The sequence below is a fragment of the Ceratotherium simum genome, chromosome 5, assembly GCF_057802395.1.
Source record: "Ceratotherium simum simum isolate JZ-2026a chromosome 5, ASM5780239v1, whole genome shotgun sequence".
In the NCBI taxonomy this organism is placed as follows: domain Eukaryota; kingdom Metazoa; phylum Chordata; class Mammalia; order Perissodactyla; family Rhinocerotidae; genus Ceratotherium; species Ceratotherium simum.
This window is the reverse complement of record NC_141904.1, coordinates 33729845-33745041: the sequence shown is the minus strand read 5'-3', so window position 1 is coordinate 33745041 and position 15197 is coordinate 33729845. Positions and strand designations below refer to the sequence as shown.

General features: G+C 37.6%; 1 protein-coding gene across 9 annotated transcripts in view; it reads right to left on the bottom strand.

Moving 5' to 3' along the window:
- RBMS3 (RNA binding motif single stranded interacting protein 3) overlaps nt 1-14940 on the bottom strand; it is a 674890-nt gene extending 659950 nt beyond the window's left edge. For 3 of the 9 annotated variants that reach the window (XM_004419445.3, XM_004419448.3, XM_014790099.2), the window contains exon 1: nt 13991-14935. In XM_004419445.3, coding sequence (XP_004419502.1) covers nt 13991-14065 — 75 coding nt within the window. In that variant the 5' untranslated portion in view covers nt 14066-14935. Of the gene's footprint in view, nt 1-13990 lie in introns of all 9 variants that reach the window. The other 6 variants (XM_014790089.2, XM_004419451.3, XM_004419446.3 and 3 more) reach the window with 4 other exon arrangements.
- Nucleotides 14941-15197: the final 257 nt, after the last annotated feature.

Genomic DNA, 15197 nt, shown 5'->3' with positions numbered 1-15197 from the left:
CGCACACTTAACCGCTACTCCACTGGGCCAGCCCGAAAAATCTTGATGCCCAAACCCCTGGGACAAAATATTTGCTCTAGGACAAAAATGCCTCAATGGGATTCCAATTAATTAGGAAGATCTTGGCTGCTTGAAACTGTCCTTGCCTGCTATTGCTCTTTCAACTTGGAAGATGAGGTGGCCGACAAAGGAAATCAACTGGCTGGAACATAAGTGCAGCCACATGAAATGGATGAGAAGCAACCAAATGGTAGCGCTGCTGACCCCAAGCACCGGTTGGGATCCCAATGATGGTGTCATGAAGAAAATGAGACATTTCTGCTTCTGCCAAATGCGAGGGGTTCCCTTTCAGTTTAAACCTCAGTCAGGAAGTTCATCTTCTCACCAAAAGGAGCAGACTATAACCCTTATCACAAAAACACAAAGGGGTAGCCCAATCCTGCAGGACACAGAACCTTCAGGTTAGGAATCTAAGCAGAGATGTCAATCCTTGTGTAATAAACTCATCAAGGCATTTTTCAGTGTTTAAAAGGAAGAAAACCTGCTTAAAGAGCATTGATTTGATGTTCAACATTCAAATGAGTACCTTGTACATATATTGAAGCATTATTTATAATGGCAAAGAGTGGCAAAAAAATCCATGCTCATTGATGGGCAATGCTTGCATAAAATGTGGTGCAAACACACGAGGAACAATTACCCTGACATTAGAAATAAAAAAAAAAAAATGTCTAATGACCTGGTGAGAATGCACAAAGTATGCTTTTCGCTGAAAAAAGGAGTAAAATAACCTGTTCAGTATGGTCTCATATAATATAGATCTGATTGTATGTTTGCATGAGCACAAAGAATGCTATGGAAGGACACACATGATTTTGTTATTAACATTGGTTATTTCTGAGTTCTTGACAGAATGGTGCAGTGTGCTGAAGGAGATTATTAATATTTTCAATATATATCTTGAATTGTTTCACTAGATACAATGAGTATGGATTACTTTGCAGTAGAAAAATTTACTAAATGCTAAGGAATTGTACATATAGAAACTACATTTTCTACAAATGGTAACAAGAACCTTGATGCAAAAAAAGAACATGATAGAAAAAAAAATTACAGAACAAACATAAGAGAATCAGCAAAACTTGGAAAAATCAAGAGACATCCAAACCAAAAACACAGTTTGTTCTCTTAGCCGCAACTGGGTTATTGTTTTCATACATTCCTCGGTGAGGAAGGCTTTGAAGATTTACATTGTAAATCATCTATCATTACTTTAGACATATCTTTATTCCTGCTTAGTTAATTGTAGAGGACAACTGTATAGAGTTCTCTTTCCAAAATAGGAATTTTGTCATACTTACCTGATCTTTGAAGTCGTCTTTTCAAAATTTTGAGTTAAAAAAATCCACGTCAGTACTGTTGTGGACTGTTACATGGTATGAGTAGATGATATATGACTATTATACTCAAGATCTTCTGTCTTGAATAAGCAAGATAGACAAAAGATGGGCCTAACATTCAACCCATCTCCTAGCTCCTTAAGCTAAGTTCATCCCCTGATATGCCCACTCTCTGCCAACCCAAGAAAGGAAGCCACATATACAAGCTGATATCCTTGGCAATTGCTCAGGAATGGTTTCTCTGATTCCTTCCAAACCACCACCACTACCATTTAGTCCTGACCTACTTGCTTACTATCATCCCCAAATTCCAAATACTAGCTAGTCAGACTGTCTTTGACATCCACTTCTGCCCCTCCCTGAGTTGGCCCATGTCCTGATGCTCTTGCCAGCATCTTGGAATGCAGTGCTGTGGCAGCTTTTCTTTTCTTTTCTTTTTCTATTGCAGTTTCTGACTTAGCTCACCTTCTATCATAGTGTGGCCCATTACCTAGAGATATAACCCAACTCCAGCCAACAGTCCTAGGGTACCTAGCCCAGTGACCCACATGTTTCAGGGGGAAAGATGGGGCAGGGAGAGATTACATCAATCTATACAGGTAAAGAAAGATATTTTAATAAGATTTACTTCTGGTACACAAAACACCTTTTGACATAAAGTATCACAGGGGTGAAGATGACATTAAGCTACTCTAGTTTAAAAAATCATCGCCTTCAGCAATGGAGTAACATACGAGACACACAGAACACCACAGATTAATGCATTCTGAGAACCTTTCATTATGCACTCAGTCTGCATCAGGCACTTTACTGGATACCGCAGGGCATTCAAAGATGAAGACCCTGTGGTCCTAGTCCTCAGGGGGTTCACAGACTAACTCTGACACAAATATGACCCTGAGGAGTAAAAGTACATTTGAACAGGCAAAAATAAATTTACAACCAAGCAAAAGAACAAGAAAGTTGAAACCTAATCCCACTCTACCTTGGAAAGAAATGGAAAAAAACAAAAAAATCCCACCATAACTAAAAAGATAAGAGAGAACAGAAAGCTAAGAGAACAAAAGAGGAAGCAGAAGTTGAGAAGCTAAGGCAAGGAGGCAAAGAAGGCAAATCCACAGCAGAAAACTTGAGGACAGAAGAAAGGGGTTGAGCAGGAAATTGCAAGGCGAGTAGAATTTGTGACAGAAAGAAAAGAATTAGTTCCCCAGGAAAGACAATCTGAGAAAGGTGGGGAGATGTAAAGGATGCTATGTACATCAGCCAGCCAGCCTCAATGGAATAAGGATGGAGAAGTGAGTAAAATGAACTTGGCAGAAAAAATAGACCAAGGATAATAACAGTAATAGCTAACTTTTCTTGGATCTCTATTGACCTAAACTCCTCAATGACCATGATGAAGTCTAGACAGTCTTTCATCAGGTCCCATCCTCTAACATATGCACATACTGAGAGTTCAGAGCATAGAAGCATGATTGCACACATATCCTCAATTTAACTGCTCTATGGGTCCCTAGGCACATTAGTGGCCCTCAAACATCCTTGCTGTCTGGTTAGCACTTTGTATTGTGCGATTCTTATGTCAATACAGCTTTCCCAGTTTTATAACTTATGCTATTGTTTTCCCCTCTCAAAGCCAAATCCTTTATATACAGAACAATAGAGTTTCACTCATGATTATTTTTTGAGCATATACGGATTTCGTATTAGCATTTTATATACAGAAATTCCAAAATATGTGTTAACATTTGATTCCAAAGACTTTCCGAAACACACTCCTGTTTCCAATCAAAAGCATCGATAAGGCTTTTATCCAGGTCCTCCCTAAGAATGAGTAATGGGTAAGCCAGAACAACAAAAGCTAGTGCTGGATGTTACTAAGTGCTTTGACGTGAAAAACCAAAACAAAGCACTACGTTGTCCTCATAAGCATTGATTTTTTTTTTCACAGGACAGCAAAAGTCTCAACTATATGACTCCTCCAAATTAAGTTCTATAGTTATATTACAGTTCTTCCCAAAGATGGTTCTTCGATTTGTAAACTATCTTTTCCTTGCCAAACAGCTCTTATCCTTCGCCTTTGGAAAGGAAAACAAGTAATCATATTCTAAAAGTTTTCAAAAGTGGATTAAGATCTGATACATTTAGCTTTTCTATTTTGTTTCTTTTTCTCTTTGTTTTATCTTTTTTGGTGCTTCTCATAAATCATTTGTTACATTAAAATTGTAGAACTGCCATCTTTCTTTTCTACCATGCTCTTGACACCCTCATCACTACAAGCTTTGAGGATCATTAGAATCTCCACAGTATAAACAATTGTTATGAAATTATTTGGGAAAAAATTAGAATCAATCAGTAAGATTTCTAAAGGATGCTATCAAGAATAACAGAGGAAAGAGAGTAGATATCTAACTTGCATAACACATTATCAATATATTTCAGATCCTGGGAAGATACTACACTTTTGAAAGAAAGTGAAAAGTATTAATCACCCTTATTTTGGTGAGACTCGTCCCTTTTTGCTACCAAGTAGCAGCAAAAAAAAATTTATTAGAATTGGAAAGAACAGGTATATGTCTCCTGAAGACCACTTTACCTCCCCATATTTCTCTGTGGTCCTTTAGCCTCAGAGGAAAATTAGAACTATTTAAATAATTCTTGGGCTTTCCAGAAATGTGTATATGTGTGTGCATAGTGTGTGTGTGCATGTGTATTATGTGTGAGATAAATCAGAGCTTATTCATTGAATCTGCTGACGAAATTCAGTGAGATCTGGGTAGAAAGCTGGGAAGAAAAACTGAGTATTATGTAGGGAATCAAACCATTGGGTCATTATGAGAATTCTCCCTCCAAGATTAGGGGAGGGAGTGAATTTTCAGGTATGAGAGTATGCATGGAGCTAGAGAGAGAGAAAACGCCTTCTTGATTAAGGTGGGAGGAGACAGCCATGGTCTGGGCCTGGGATCCTGATTTTCTTGTATTACTGGGATAAGAACGAAAATAAAGGAAGCCATCATGCTTGCTTTGGGCTGGAGAAGCAGTATCTTCAGGGTGCCCAACCACTTATAAGAGTAATGGTGGGTCTGAGGTTGGAGTGTGCATACATGTAGAGACATGTGTTTTTTAAGAGGTACATAGATTCTGAGGGCTAGGAGGCACCTCTGGACACCAAGAGAAATTATCCTAGGTGAATAACCATGGACAACGGGGAACAGGAGGCAGTGACAGTTTTCACACATGTAACAAACCCATGACCCTATTTAGAGACAGAAGAATTTAGAAACATTATGCCATAAAATAAATATTGTGCCGTTGATTTGCCTCCCGCTTGTACCCCTAAGCTGGGAGCCCAGGGAAACACCTGTTACATTCGAGCTCTTTTTCTTTCCAATTGGTAAATAATTCCACCAATTGCACAACGAAAAAATTCTGTGAACCTGGCACCCAGATCTGGAACTCTCGGTTGCTCTCACTGCCAAAGGTCAATCCAATGTGTCTGCTTTCGACATATTTTAGTCAAAGAATGTTAATGACATTTTCCGATACGCTGTGCTGTTCTACCATGTATCCCGCCCCGGAAATTTGGGATTACTAAAATACAGAGATATCTTGAATACCAAAAGGCCACAATAGCTAGAGATATGGCCAGCTTTTTAGGTTCTCTGACCATTTTAAGGACCCACAAAAACACTGAGGAGATGAGAAAAATGTATTGCCTCCAAACTAAAAAGAAAACCAAGAAACCAAAGCTAATAAAAATGTTTGCATATCCACAAAACATAACATATTGTCAACTTTATTCATTGTTCTACTTAGTCCTTTGATAATCTTTCTTTGTACGTCAAGAAGATTTGCAGATTAGTTTTTTTTCACTTTACAAGAACACCCACATATGCAAGATGATGGCCCAAAATTTACAAGCACATGTAAATGAATTCACTTGCACTCAGAGAGTTTCGGCAACAAAATTATAAAAACTCTTTCCTATTTTATTGCAAAAACAGTCAAGTTTGATGTGGACTGTGAGTGCACTTATTATATTTGTTAGGATGTGGGATGAGGGCCTCCAAGAGTATCCAGAAAATATAGAGGTTTTAAAATGACCCTGCACTTCTTTTATTGTTAAAGGAAGTCACTAAACTTGGAGAAAAATTCTCCCATGTTCATTGACCTATTCCCTCTGACTTTTTCTTTATCTTTTTCCTCCTTATCAACCAAGTTAAACACAAGAACAAGAATAAGCCAGAAAGAGCAAACTTCCCATAGCTAACATGAAGTCAAGTTGTCCTAACAGTTGAATAAGGAAGTCTAAAGGGAGTGATAAATTTTTTGGAATAAATTGAGAAAAGAACATCAGAATTTTATTCTTTTCAGAATTCCCTGCCTACCTTAGATTAAAACACCACATCCTCATTTCAAACAGTGTAGTTCTGAATTGGTGTTCATGGCAATGAACAAGAGACCATGGGGCCAAAAGCTAAGACCAAGGCTAATCCAGGAACCGTCACAACCTTTCAAGGGAATAGGACAAAGTTTTTTAAAAAATGTGTTTTTCTCATCTCTCAAGAAGAAATTAAACATCATAGATATGTCATATGGTTTTTTTGTATGCTATTCTGGAAAAAAAGCTCTGAAATTTTAAATAAATATGGAGAAGAGGTGGATTATTAGCAATAATATCACCAGAATGATTCCAAACTTTGTTCACTCTTCTTCAAATACTTAATCTACTCAAAACTACTTGGCAGTTTAAAAGTATATTTGCTTGAATTTTAAGTTACCTTAGCTTTAAGTTATATTCAGGGTGCCATCGCCCAATTTATGTGAATAAGTTTCAAAAGCGGAAACATGAGAGTTTACAGCCATGGATATATGTCTGTAAATATGACTGTAACTATGACGCACATACATAAGAAAAGCTTTTAAGATATCTTAACCAGTTCCAGAAAACCAGATAGTTAGCATTCTGTTTTCCATTTTCCTTTTCACTAAATCAACATCAATCAGCAATACGACTAAGATAAATAGACAGTACACTAGATAAAAATAGGAAGACTTCTCAAAAGTCCTCATTAAATTCTATGCATGATCCCTAGTCAGCTTGAAAACTAGCAGCTAAGAAAGAGATAACCAAAAATCATCTGCATCTAGCATATTGAGTGCAGTATATACCAATTTCTTAACCCTACAATATAATGATGGGAAAGCTAATTCTAAAACAAATTAAAAATCAGTTCTTATGATTACTACCAATATTTAGAATACCATAAGATTTATTTTTCTTCTATTGTACCTTACTTTCCACACAGTTGGAAAGGACATTATCAGGGTTGCCTTGACTTTGTATACAGGCTATTTTTTGTATTTGTTTATCATTTATAAAAACAAAATTCAGGGTTCCATTTACTTTCATTAATTCAGCTAATAGGGGCTTTTGGGGGAACGAGAGGGAGACAGTAAGAAAAAGAGGAAAAGATAATGTTCTTATTTATTTGTCCTGGAGAAGTTATTTTCCTCCTACAATAACATGTACTATGGTTACTACAGTATTTCTTTCCCGTGATTTAAAGGCTACTATTCAGAAATTCAGAAATTAGTAGGTTTTGCAAACTCTAGTCAAAATAGTATTTCATCTTTTGATTGTTCTTTCCATATTTACACTAGCTCCTAGATTCATTCATGAAATTAGCATTGTCAGGATCTTAATGAGGCAATCCTACTTCCTTCATTACCTCAACTGGTTTAGCCACACATATGTATAACCATTCAGCTCTTATACCACCTGTAGAGAGAAAGTTAAATGAGGAAAAGTAAAGCATCACACCGTCACTATTAAGTCTTTGAATAAGCTCTAATTTTACCCACTCAAAGAAGAAAACTTTAACCACAACAACAAAGCTGGCCATGATAATGATTAACTGATGCCTGTCATTTCGTCCCACCCCTGGGAACTGCTCTCCACCTACTCCCAGGTGATGGATGTGTTTCTCTCGGTGCACTGGATTTAGATGTGGCCAAGGATGTAGACAGTTAAATTTGTCAAATCACCAGAGTCAGTAAAGCAGCATTTGATCTGCTCTGTAGAAAGCATTGGAGACCCAAACAAAAAGTCACCAATGGCACAAAACCGAGGTCACCTCCCAGTACCACTGATATATCAAAGCAGGCTCATCCATCTCAAAGCGAGTCACAAATGCTAAGCCTGGAAGAGATCTTAGAGAATCTGACCTAGAAACCAATTCTTTGACACACAAATCAAAGAATTTCCCCAAAGAAAACAGAATCCATATCTTATCATTTTGTATCCATACTCTTGAAATTTGATATCTATTAGAGGTTGATGTTCTGCATTACAAAACTTTATCCAGATATTTGTTCCACATGGTATGTATTTCCTGACCAATAAATCGACATGGAAAAAGATCAAAATTTTTTAAATGTGAACAAATTATCTGCCAATATCAACCTTGAAAAAGAAAAACTAGAACAAAAACAGAATCCAGCTTACCTCCGTCCACTCCTCTTTTTTTCTTTTTTAAAATTGCCTTTTTTGTCTGAAATCTGAAAACCAATGGCCAACTCTATAGCCTTTTTCAAGGACCTGAAAATAATGACCTACCAATAAATCTCTTATTGGTATTAGTAATCCTATAGATTTATAATCTCTAGAAAACCAGATTATAGTTTTCATGAACAAATATCCTTTCGAACACATTATAGTTAAAACATCCCATAAGAAACAGAAACCTCTTTACAATACAACCCTGCTAAAGAAATAGAGACAAAAGTTGTGTCTCCTTGTGTAACGATGTAATTTTTAACACAGGCAACAAAAGAGTAATATTCATACAAAACTGAATATCATATTTTCATATAACTTAAAAAAGAATCATGCTGCTGCCTATTTTGCTCTAATTTGCTGACCCCTATTTCTATCACTCTTTTGTTTAGATCAAATGGCCTGAGGGTTTTCTTACAATAGTTCCAGAGATTAAAGGAGCAAAAAACAGAGAAGAAAAACATTTATAATCTCAAAACAGGAATAAGAAACTCACTTTTGCTTTTTGAATGTGTTCTCCATGGGCGTCATTTTGATCTTTCCATTTGCATTGGTGGCAGATCCATTCAGTAAGTATGTCTTTTCTAATTAAACGGCACTCCATATTTACTCTGAAAATTGGTGTTGTATGTCTGTTCCCATTTTCAGAAAGCATATTTTTAAATCACATCCAAAATAGTTTAGCCTTTTTCCCACTACTGCAAAAAATAGCGACACATATCCTCAACATACGTATTACAACACATGAATACATTTTCGCTCTTGGTTTCCCTTCAGTTCCATCTGCACTCTTTCTGTGCAACAGCTATAGCATAAAAACGTCTATTCTCACGTGTTTTTGATATTACACTATTTAATCACATACAGCTGTGGCTTATGAGACTGTTACAAAACACAATTTTTATGTAGTACTCGAAGCCAATTTTGGATAAACATCAACCATTTACTCTGCATAAGAAGTCCGACACTAAAAAGATTTTCTTTTAAAGGAAAAGACCGGTTTTCTGAGAATTTGGCATGGGCATAATTGTGATTGAGCCCTCTCTCTGCCAAAAAGACTGATAATGTCAAAAAGGATTGTGTAAAATCATATTAGTGTAAAAATGAAGCTTTCCAGAATTCCTGGAGCCAGAAAGACCTGGAATGAACTTACATCTTCCCTACTCTGCTTTTGCCTCCCTCCCTGCAAATCGCCCCTACCTCCAACCCTCAAATAGATTTTATTACTTCATGGAAATAATGTGGAGTTATAATTCTGTTATTCTTTTTCCAAATTGAGAGAAAATGAAAGGAAAATGAATTAGAAAGATACTGTTAAAAGAAATATACATGGTGTTTCCCTCAAGTTTGGAATTATTCTGGAGAAAAACACATAAACTTTTTACATTTCTACTCCTGTTAAGCAGGCACTAAACTTAGTGTTGTGAAAACAATGACTACATTATAGAAAAGACAATCCCAGTGATAATAAAGATTTGGAGGAGTAAAGAAAAAAAAAAGCAACTGAAAAGGAACGGTGGACCCTTGTTCTATTTTTCTCTTCCTTAAAACCAATTAAAATTGTATACATTCTAAAATGAGACAAACAGGATTTATCATAGTTTCATGCTCTCATATTACCCCCCTGAAGCGAAAGAAATATTTGGAATTATACCTAAAAATTCTATTGCTGGAAGATTTTTACAAAACCAGTTTTGTATGTTTCAGCCTTTCAAAGGAAAACAGAACTTAGGAGTTTTCAAGGCTGCTGTAAAACTGGCAACTTACCAACTCTGGCTATCAATGCAAATCTGAGGCAGGAAGTACTAAGGAAATTCTAAACTCATTCCCTCCCTCTGCAAGATTTTCTACATTTTCATGTGCGAGAAGTGTGTTAAGGGGTTGCTTTGTTTTGCTTTTGAAGGATCTGTACATTCACATCTTTAAGAATACCCTTGCCCCACTGGAGCCTCTCTCTTCCTTTGCCTACTCCTCAGTCCTGTGTTTTCAAGTGCTTGCTCTTTCTATGGCACGATCAATTGGGCTCCAGCTAGACTTTTAGAGCCGGGCTGCCATCCAGGCTGCAGATGGCTGGAGATTCAGCCTGAAATCAGTTTGCAGTTGACGAATTACTCCTTACACCTGACCCCAACTTCACACCAGGCTCTGAACACAATCTGAGTACCACCAGCCACAGAAATTCTATAAGGGTCCCATAGTCTGAACTCCTTTTTTCAAGATCTTCTGGGGAAGCAGATAGGCCAAGAAGGGAAGGCACTAGATTGATGTAAGAAAAACGTGAACAGAAATTGTGTACTGGATTGGTAGAAACAGTGAACTGGTAAGGGTGTGGAAAAGGAAGAAAGGACAGGCTTGCTGTGTGTGCTTGGGTGAATTTTAAAGTTTTATGAAGATGACTAAAGTTTTCCAATATCACATATGACAGAAATATCTATTTCTCAACTACAAAATATCAATTCCCCAGGCTGTGACTATGTTTTACTCTTTTTAGCTTTCCCAGTTCAACTAATTTGTTTTTCCAAGAAAACCCCGTAAAAGTACCTCAAATTCAGATTGAAATTCACCCTGGATCTCATAATGCAATAGCAACAGGTTGGTTGCTTTGAATGGGCTGTAAAAAAAATTCTTGAGAAATATTAGGTTACAACTCAATCAAACATCATTATGTATATTATCATTAAGCTAATGAACTATTTTTTTAGTCCCCCTTTGCTAAAATTTGCTGATTATTCTGGGTGGCCTTCCAACAGCAAATTTGTTTTGATGAAACTCTTTCTTTCAAAAATCCAGTTGTGTCTCTTATTTAAATATTATGACACTTCACCAAGATTTCTTCATTACTTCTTAACCAAAAGCAATATTCCTTTTTGAATTGCTTCTTTTGGTAGGAAAAAAAAAAATGGCCAAAAAGGAAATTGACAAATGACAATTTTTAATGTGAAGTCTGGGAGAATAAGCGTACTATAACAACCTTGCTACAAGGTATAGCTGCGAGTCAGACCCTGAGTTTTCATTTTATTTAACTTATACATTTTTCTAATATAACATTTTAAGCACTAGAAAACTATTCAGAGACAAAAGTATAAATATCTGATTTCTAATTTTTTTTCTTTTTAAGCAACAAAGTTAAGAGATTGGTTCTAATGTAATGGGAAATCAGAGGAGCAGAAAAGGCAGAGAAGTGTTGTAAGTTTTTCTAAAACTTTAATTGCATTTGCAGAAATGGAAAAGATTTGTATTTATTTAAAAATCCCATTTTCGTTTTGTTTTATCATAAGAAAATAGCAGCTGCTTCTCACATGCATATTTAAGTAGAAAAAGAAGTTTCAGTATTTTTGCATTTTCTGAATGGAGTTCTTTAAAATCCCTTAAAGATTTTCTACTCAAAACTAATGTCAGCAAATAACTTTTGTGGATTACTTAAAAACACCTGAATTTAGACAACAGTTTAAGTTATGTTCTCAGCAGCATATGATTTTTGTTGTCAACCAATAGAATTCTATTTTGATCAACCATAAGTATTCTTTGTATATCAACATCATTTTAAATAGCTATGACATTAAAATTGAAATATAACTACAAGCCAAAGCTGGAAAGACAGTGGATTTTATGAATTCCACTTAGGTTTACCAAATAAATATAAGCAGCAAGCATTTCCTTCAAAATTATTATAGATTATATTTTGAGATTTAAGTGTAAAAGGCGACAGAAAGTAATGCCGAAATAACCCAGTTGTTTCCATGCTATCCTGTAGCATGATAGTACTGTATCATATAGTATTAATGCTGACCGAGAGTCCCCACATTTTAAAATATGATTGCGCATTGACCCGTCCTCCATTCCCTGTGTGCCCAAGTTTCAAAACAGGGCACGTTTTCACATTTTCAGCTTCCAGGAATGTTATTAATGCCTGTCATTTCAGAGCCGCTGTAACAATATTAGACAACTTCACAGCCCTGTCGAAATTTTACAACATAGTAATCAATATGAACTACCACGTTAGCCAAAGTAGCTGATCTTATATTCCCTACCCCCTGATCTGATTACTCGAATATCAGCTTAGGTCGCCTAATGGATCTAACTTTAAAAATGTTCCAGAAGTTGATGGCTTTGACTAGCTTGAAAGTAACAAGATCCAGATGCCGCCTGTCTACACAACACTAAACTACATAGGACCCCCAAACAGATTTTTTTTTTAAATTTTCTCTATAGTTTTCAGGCTCTCCTCTTTTCCCTTACCGTTCCACTTTCCATCTTCACCCCAGTCACACACACACACACACACACACACACACACACACACACACACACTTTCCACCAGTGTAGCTCATCCAGCATCCTGTGTCTTTATTACAATGCGCATGACATTATTTCCTGCTAGTAATAGGTTAAAAGAAATTTCAAGCAGAAAAGCAATTATTCCATTCATTTGGATCTAAAGTTTCTTTTCTGAATATACTTCATAGTAGAAAACAAGGACCAAAAAGAAAGCGTAAATTTTGAAACATTTGGAAAAATTTAGCCAAATGAGTAAAAGGGATGGAATGTCTGATATTTTCATGCAGCCCTTGAGTTTGTTGTTTTTGTTTCTTTGGGGGATGAGAAATGACTATAAATTTCCCCTTTTTAACTTGTCCTTGCTTTGCCATTTCCTTGAGGAAGGCAGGCACTGTTCTCTACTCAATCCCCCAAAGAGTTAAAACTCCAGGCACTGGGGCAGGAGGGCTGGTCTATTTAAGCAGCAGCAGCATAAACTAAATGCTCACAAAGGCAAAAAGCAACGTGAGTCGACCTTGGAGGGGCAAGGCGAATCAGAGCAATTGAAAAAGAAAGAAAAAAAAAAGCAACAATCTTTAATATAATATCGAAAGTCTGCTGCCTGGTCTGGTTTACAAATAGGCATTGTTTGATGAGACAGAATAAATGAGAGATAACTACAGCATGAATTACCAAACCCTAATCACATCAACGAGTCCTGGTGACAGCACAGATCACTCAGGCACGCCTTGTTCACTCTCGGCGTATTTATTTATTAAGAAGACAGTGGAGTCTGGCTAATACAATATAAAATATCATCTGTAAAGAAATATAATCCATGCATTCAAGGTGGAAACTGTACCAACATTTTTTCCCCCAAATCAAGTCCAATTTAATTGACACATTGGAGCAGTGATTTCACACCTGAGAGTCTTTCATGTCTGAACTGCAGGATAAAGTTCACGGTTGGCACTGCCCACTGCTTAGTTACGTGGGCTTGCCACTGGCCCCCTAATGATCGTTTGAGCGCACACATAAAGCCTAAAGTATTTAACCAATTCACGTCCAATTATCATCAGCTATATTTCATCCCATTTCAAGACCCAGGCCTCCTGATGGCAACCAACACAGAAAAATAGAGCTTCTAAAAGTAAAGAACATCTATTGTAAAGCTCCTAAATTCAGTCTCTAGCGTCCTGATGATCCTCAATATAAAATAAAATATGGAAGGCAAATAAAAAAACAAAAATACACCTAAACAAACTCTAAGAGACTTTAGTTAGCTGTCCTATACCTTCCCACACCCTTCTTTCATTCTATACTCAGCGATTAAAAGTTTAAGTCGCCCCCACCCTGGCATGTCCTATCCAGTGGGAAAAACCCTTTTAGAGCCACAAACAAAGAACAGCTCACCAGAAAAGCCCCTGAAATGGCATTCTTGTGCGTGATAATCACTGTTATGATCTCCTTTCTAACAACCCTGCCCATCTGCAAAGGACTTTACAGATATCAGGAACATTTATGCTGCCAAATAATAACAAAGGAACTCCAGTGAAACTATTATCTCTCCTTAAAGAGAAAGCCACAATTCCAGGCTTGCTTTCTTCTTATAGTCTCCTCTGCCTCATTAACTCCATTGGTATGTTACTAATTTCAAAGAAGCAGGAAGACGTGATGGGGGGGTGGTTAAATAATAATTCACAAGCCTGTCGGTTTCCCATCCCAAGTGCAGACGGATACCACAGTGATTACCAGACTGTGGGCTGAGCCATACCTTGGTTTGGAGATAATGAGGATAGTAGTAAGTGTACTGGGGGTACATTTGTGGCTGATCCAGGCGTTTGCCCATGTAGCTGGAATCTTTATCTCCGAGGCAGGGAACTGGATGACAGGGTATAGTGCCCCAGGCCGAGCTTCCTCTCAAACCACTATTCCTGACAGTCCCGATGACTGATGAGGCTTCGGAGATTCCTCGTCTTCCACCACTCGCTAGTTCCAACACAGCAAGAATTTAAAAAAGAAACACACCAAAAAAACAAAAATAAAAAAAATAAAAGGGGAGGGGAGATCAGTAGGGAAAAAACTCCACACACAGCCTCCCCAGATCTTGCTGCCTTCCCCCAGCTGCCAGGGTCCACTTGGGATGAGGCAGTTTGCGCTCTACCAGGCTGTCTGTAGTGATGTCAGTTGCCAGCGTTTGTAAAGGGGGAAAAAAAAATCAAAGTCCTTTTAGCACAACTCCGAATCCTTGCAGATCAGCTTCCTGTCTCCTGTTCGTCTCTTTCCCCACCTTAAAGAAGAAAAAAAGAGAGAGAGAGAAAGAGAAAGAAAGAAGGAAAAGGAAAAAAGAAAAAAAAAAGAAAGAAAAAGAAAGGGGAAAAGAAAAAGAAAAAAAAAAAAAACCTTGCACAGCTTAGTTGCTGCTGTCTCCCTCCCAGAGTGACATGGTGTTCGGGGCTTGTCCTGTCCTTTCATTCACTTCCCCTCCTTCCAGCCGGTGGGTGGAACCGAGAGAGCCTCTCCAGGGAGCAGCGTACGCAGTCCAGAAGGCTGCAGTATTTCCTCCAAGAAAAAAAAAAGGCTGCTTCAACCCCTGCTGCAAGCAAAGTTCCGATTCCCTCTGCTGGCTATCTCGAATAGCAAAGCGATTTTTGCAGCTAGTCTGCTGCCGCTGGAACTGAACCCGGGAACTCAGAGGCGGGCAGTGGATTATTTCTTATCCTTCCCTCCATCTACCCCACACAAGAGCTGCCGTCTTTTCTTTTCTTGCCAAGTTTCAAGGTAAGCCACGCTGCTAAACAAAACATAGAAGAGCGTGGGAGGGAAGAGGATGAAGGGAGAAAGGAAAAAAAAAAAATGCAGAGGGACTAACCTTGCTGGTTAAAATGGAAAAAGTGTGTCCCTGATGCTTTCGAAACCTGTTAACACGCTGAAGCCAGATGAATCCAAGACCTGGTTTAGAAACTAACCTTTTACTTCTT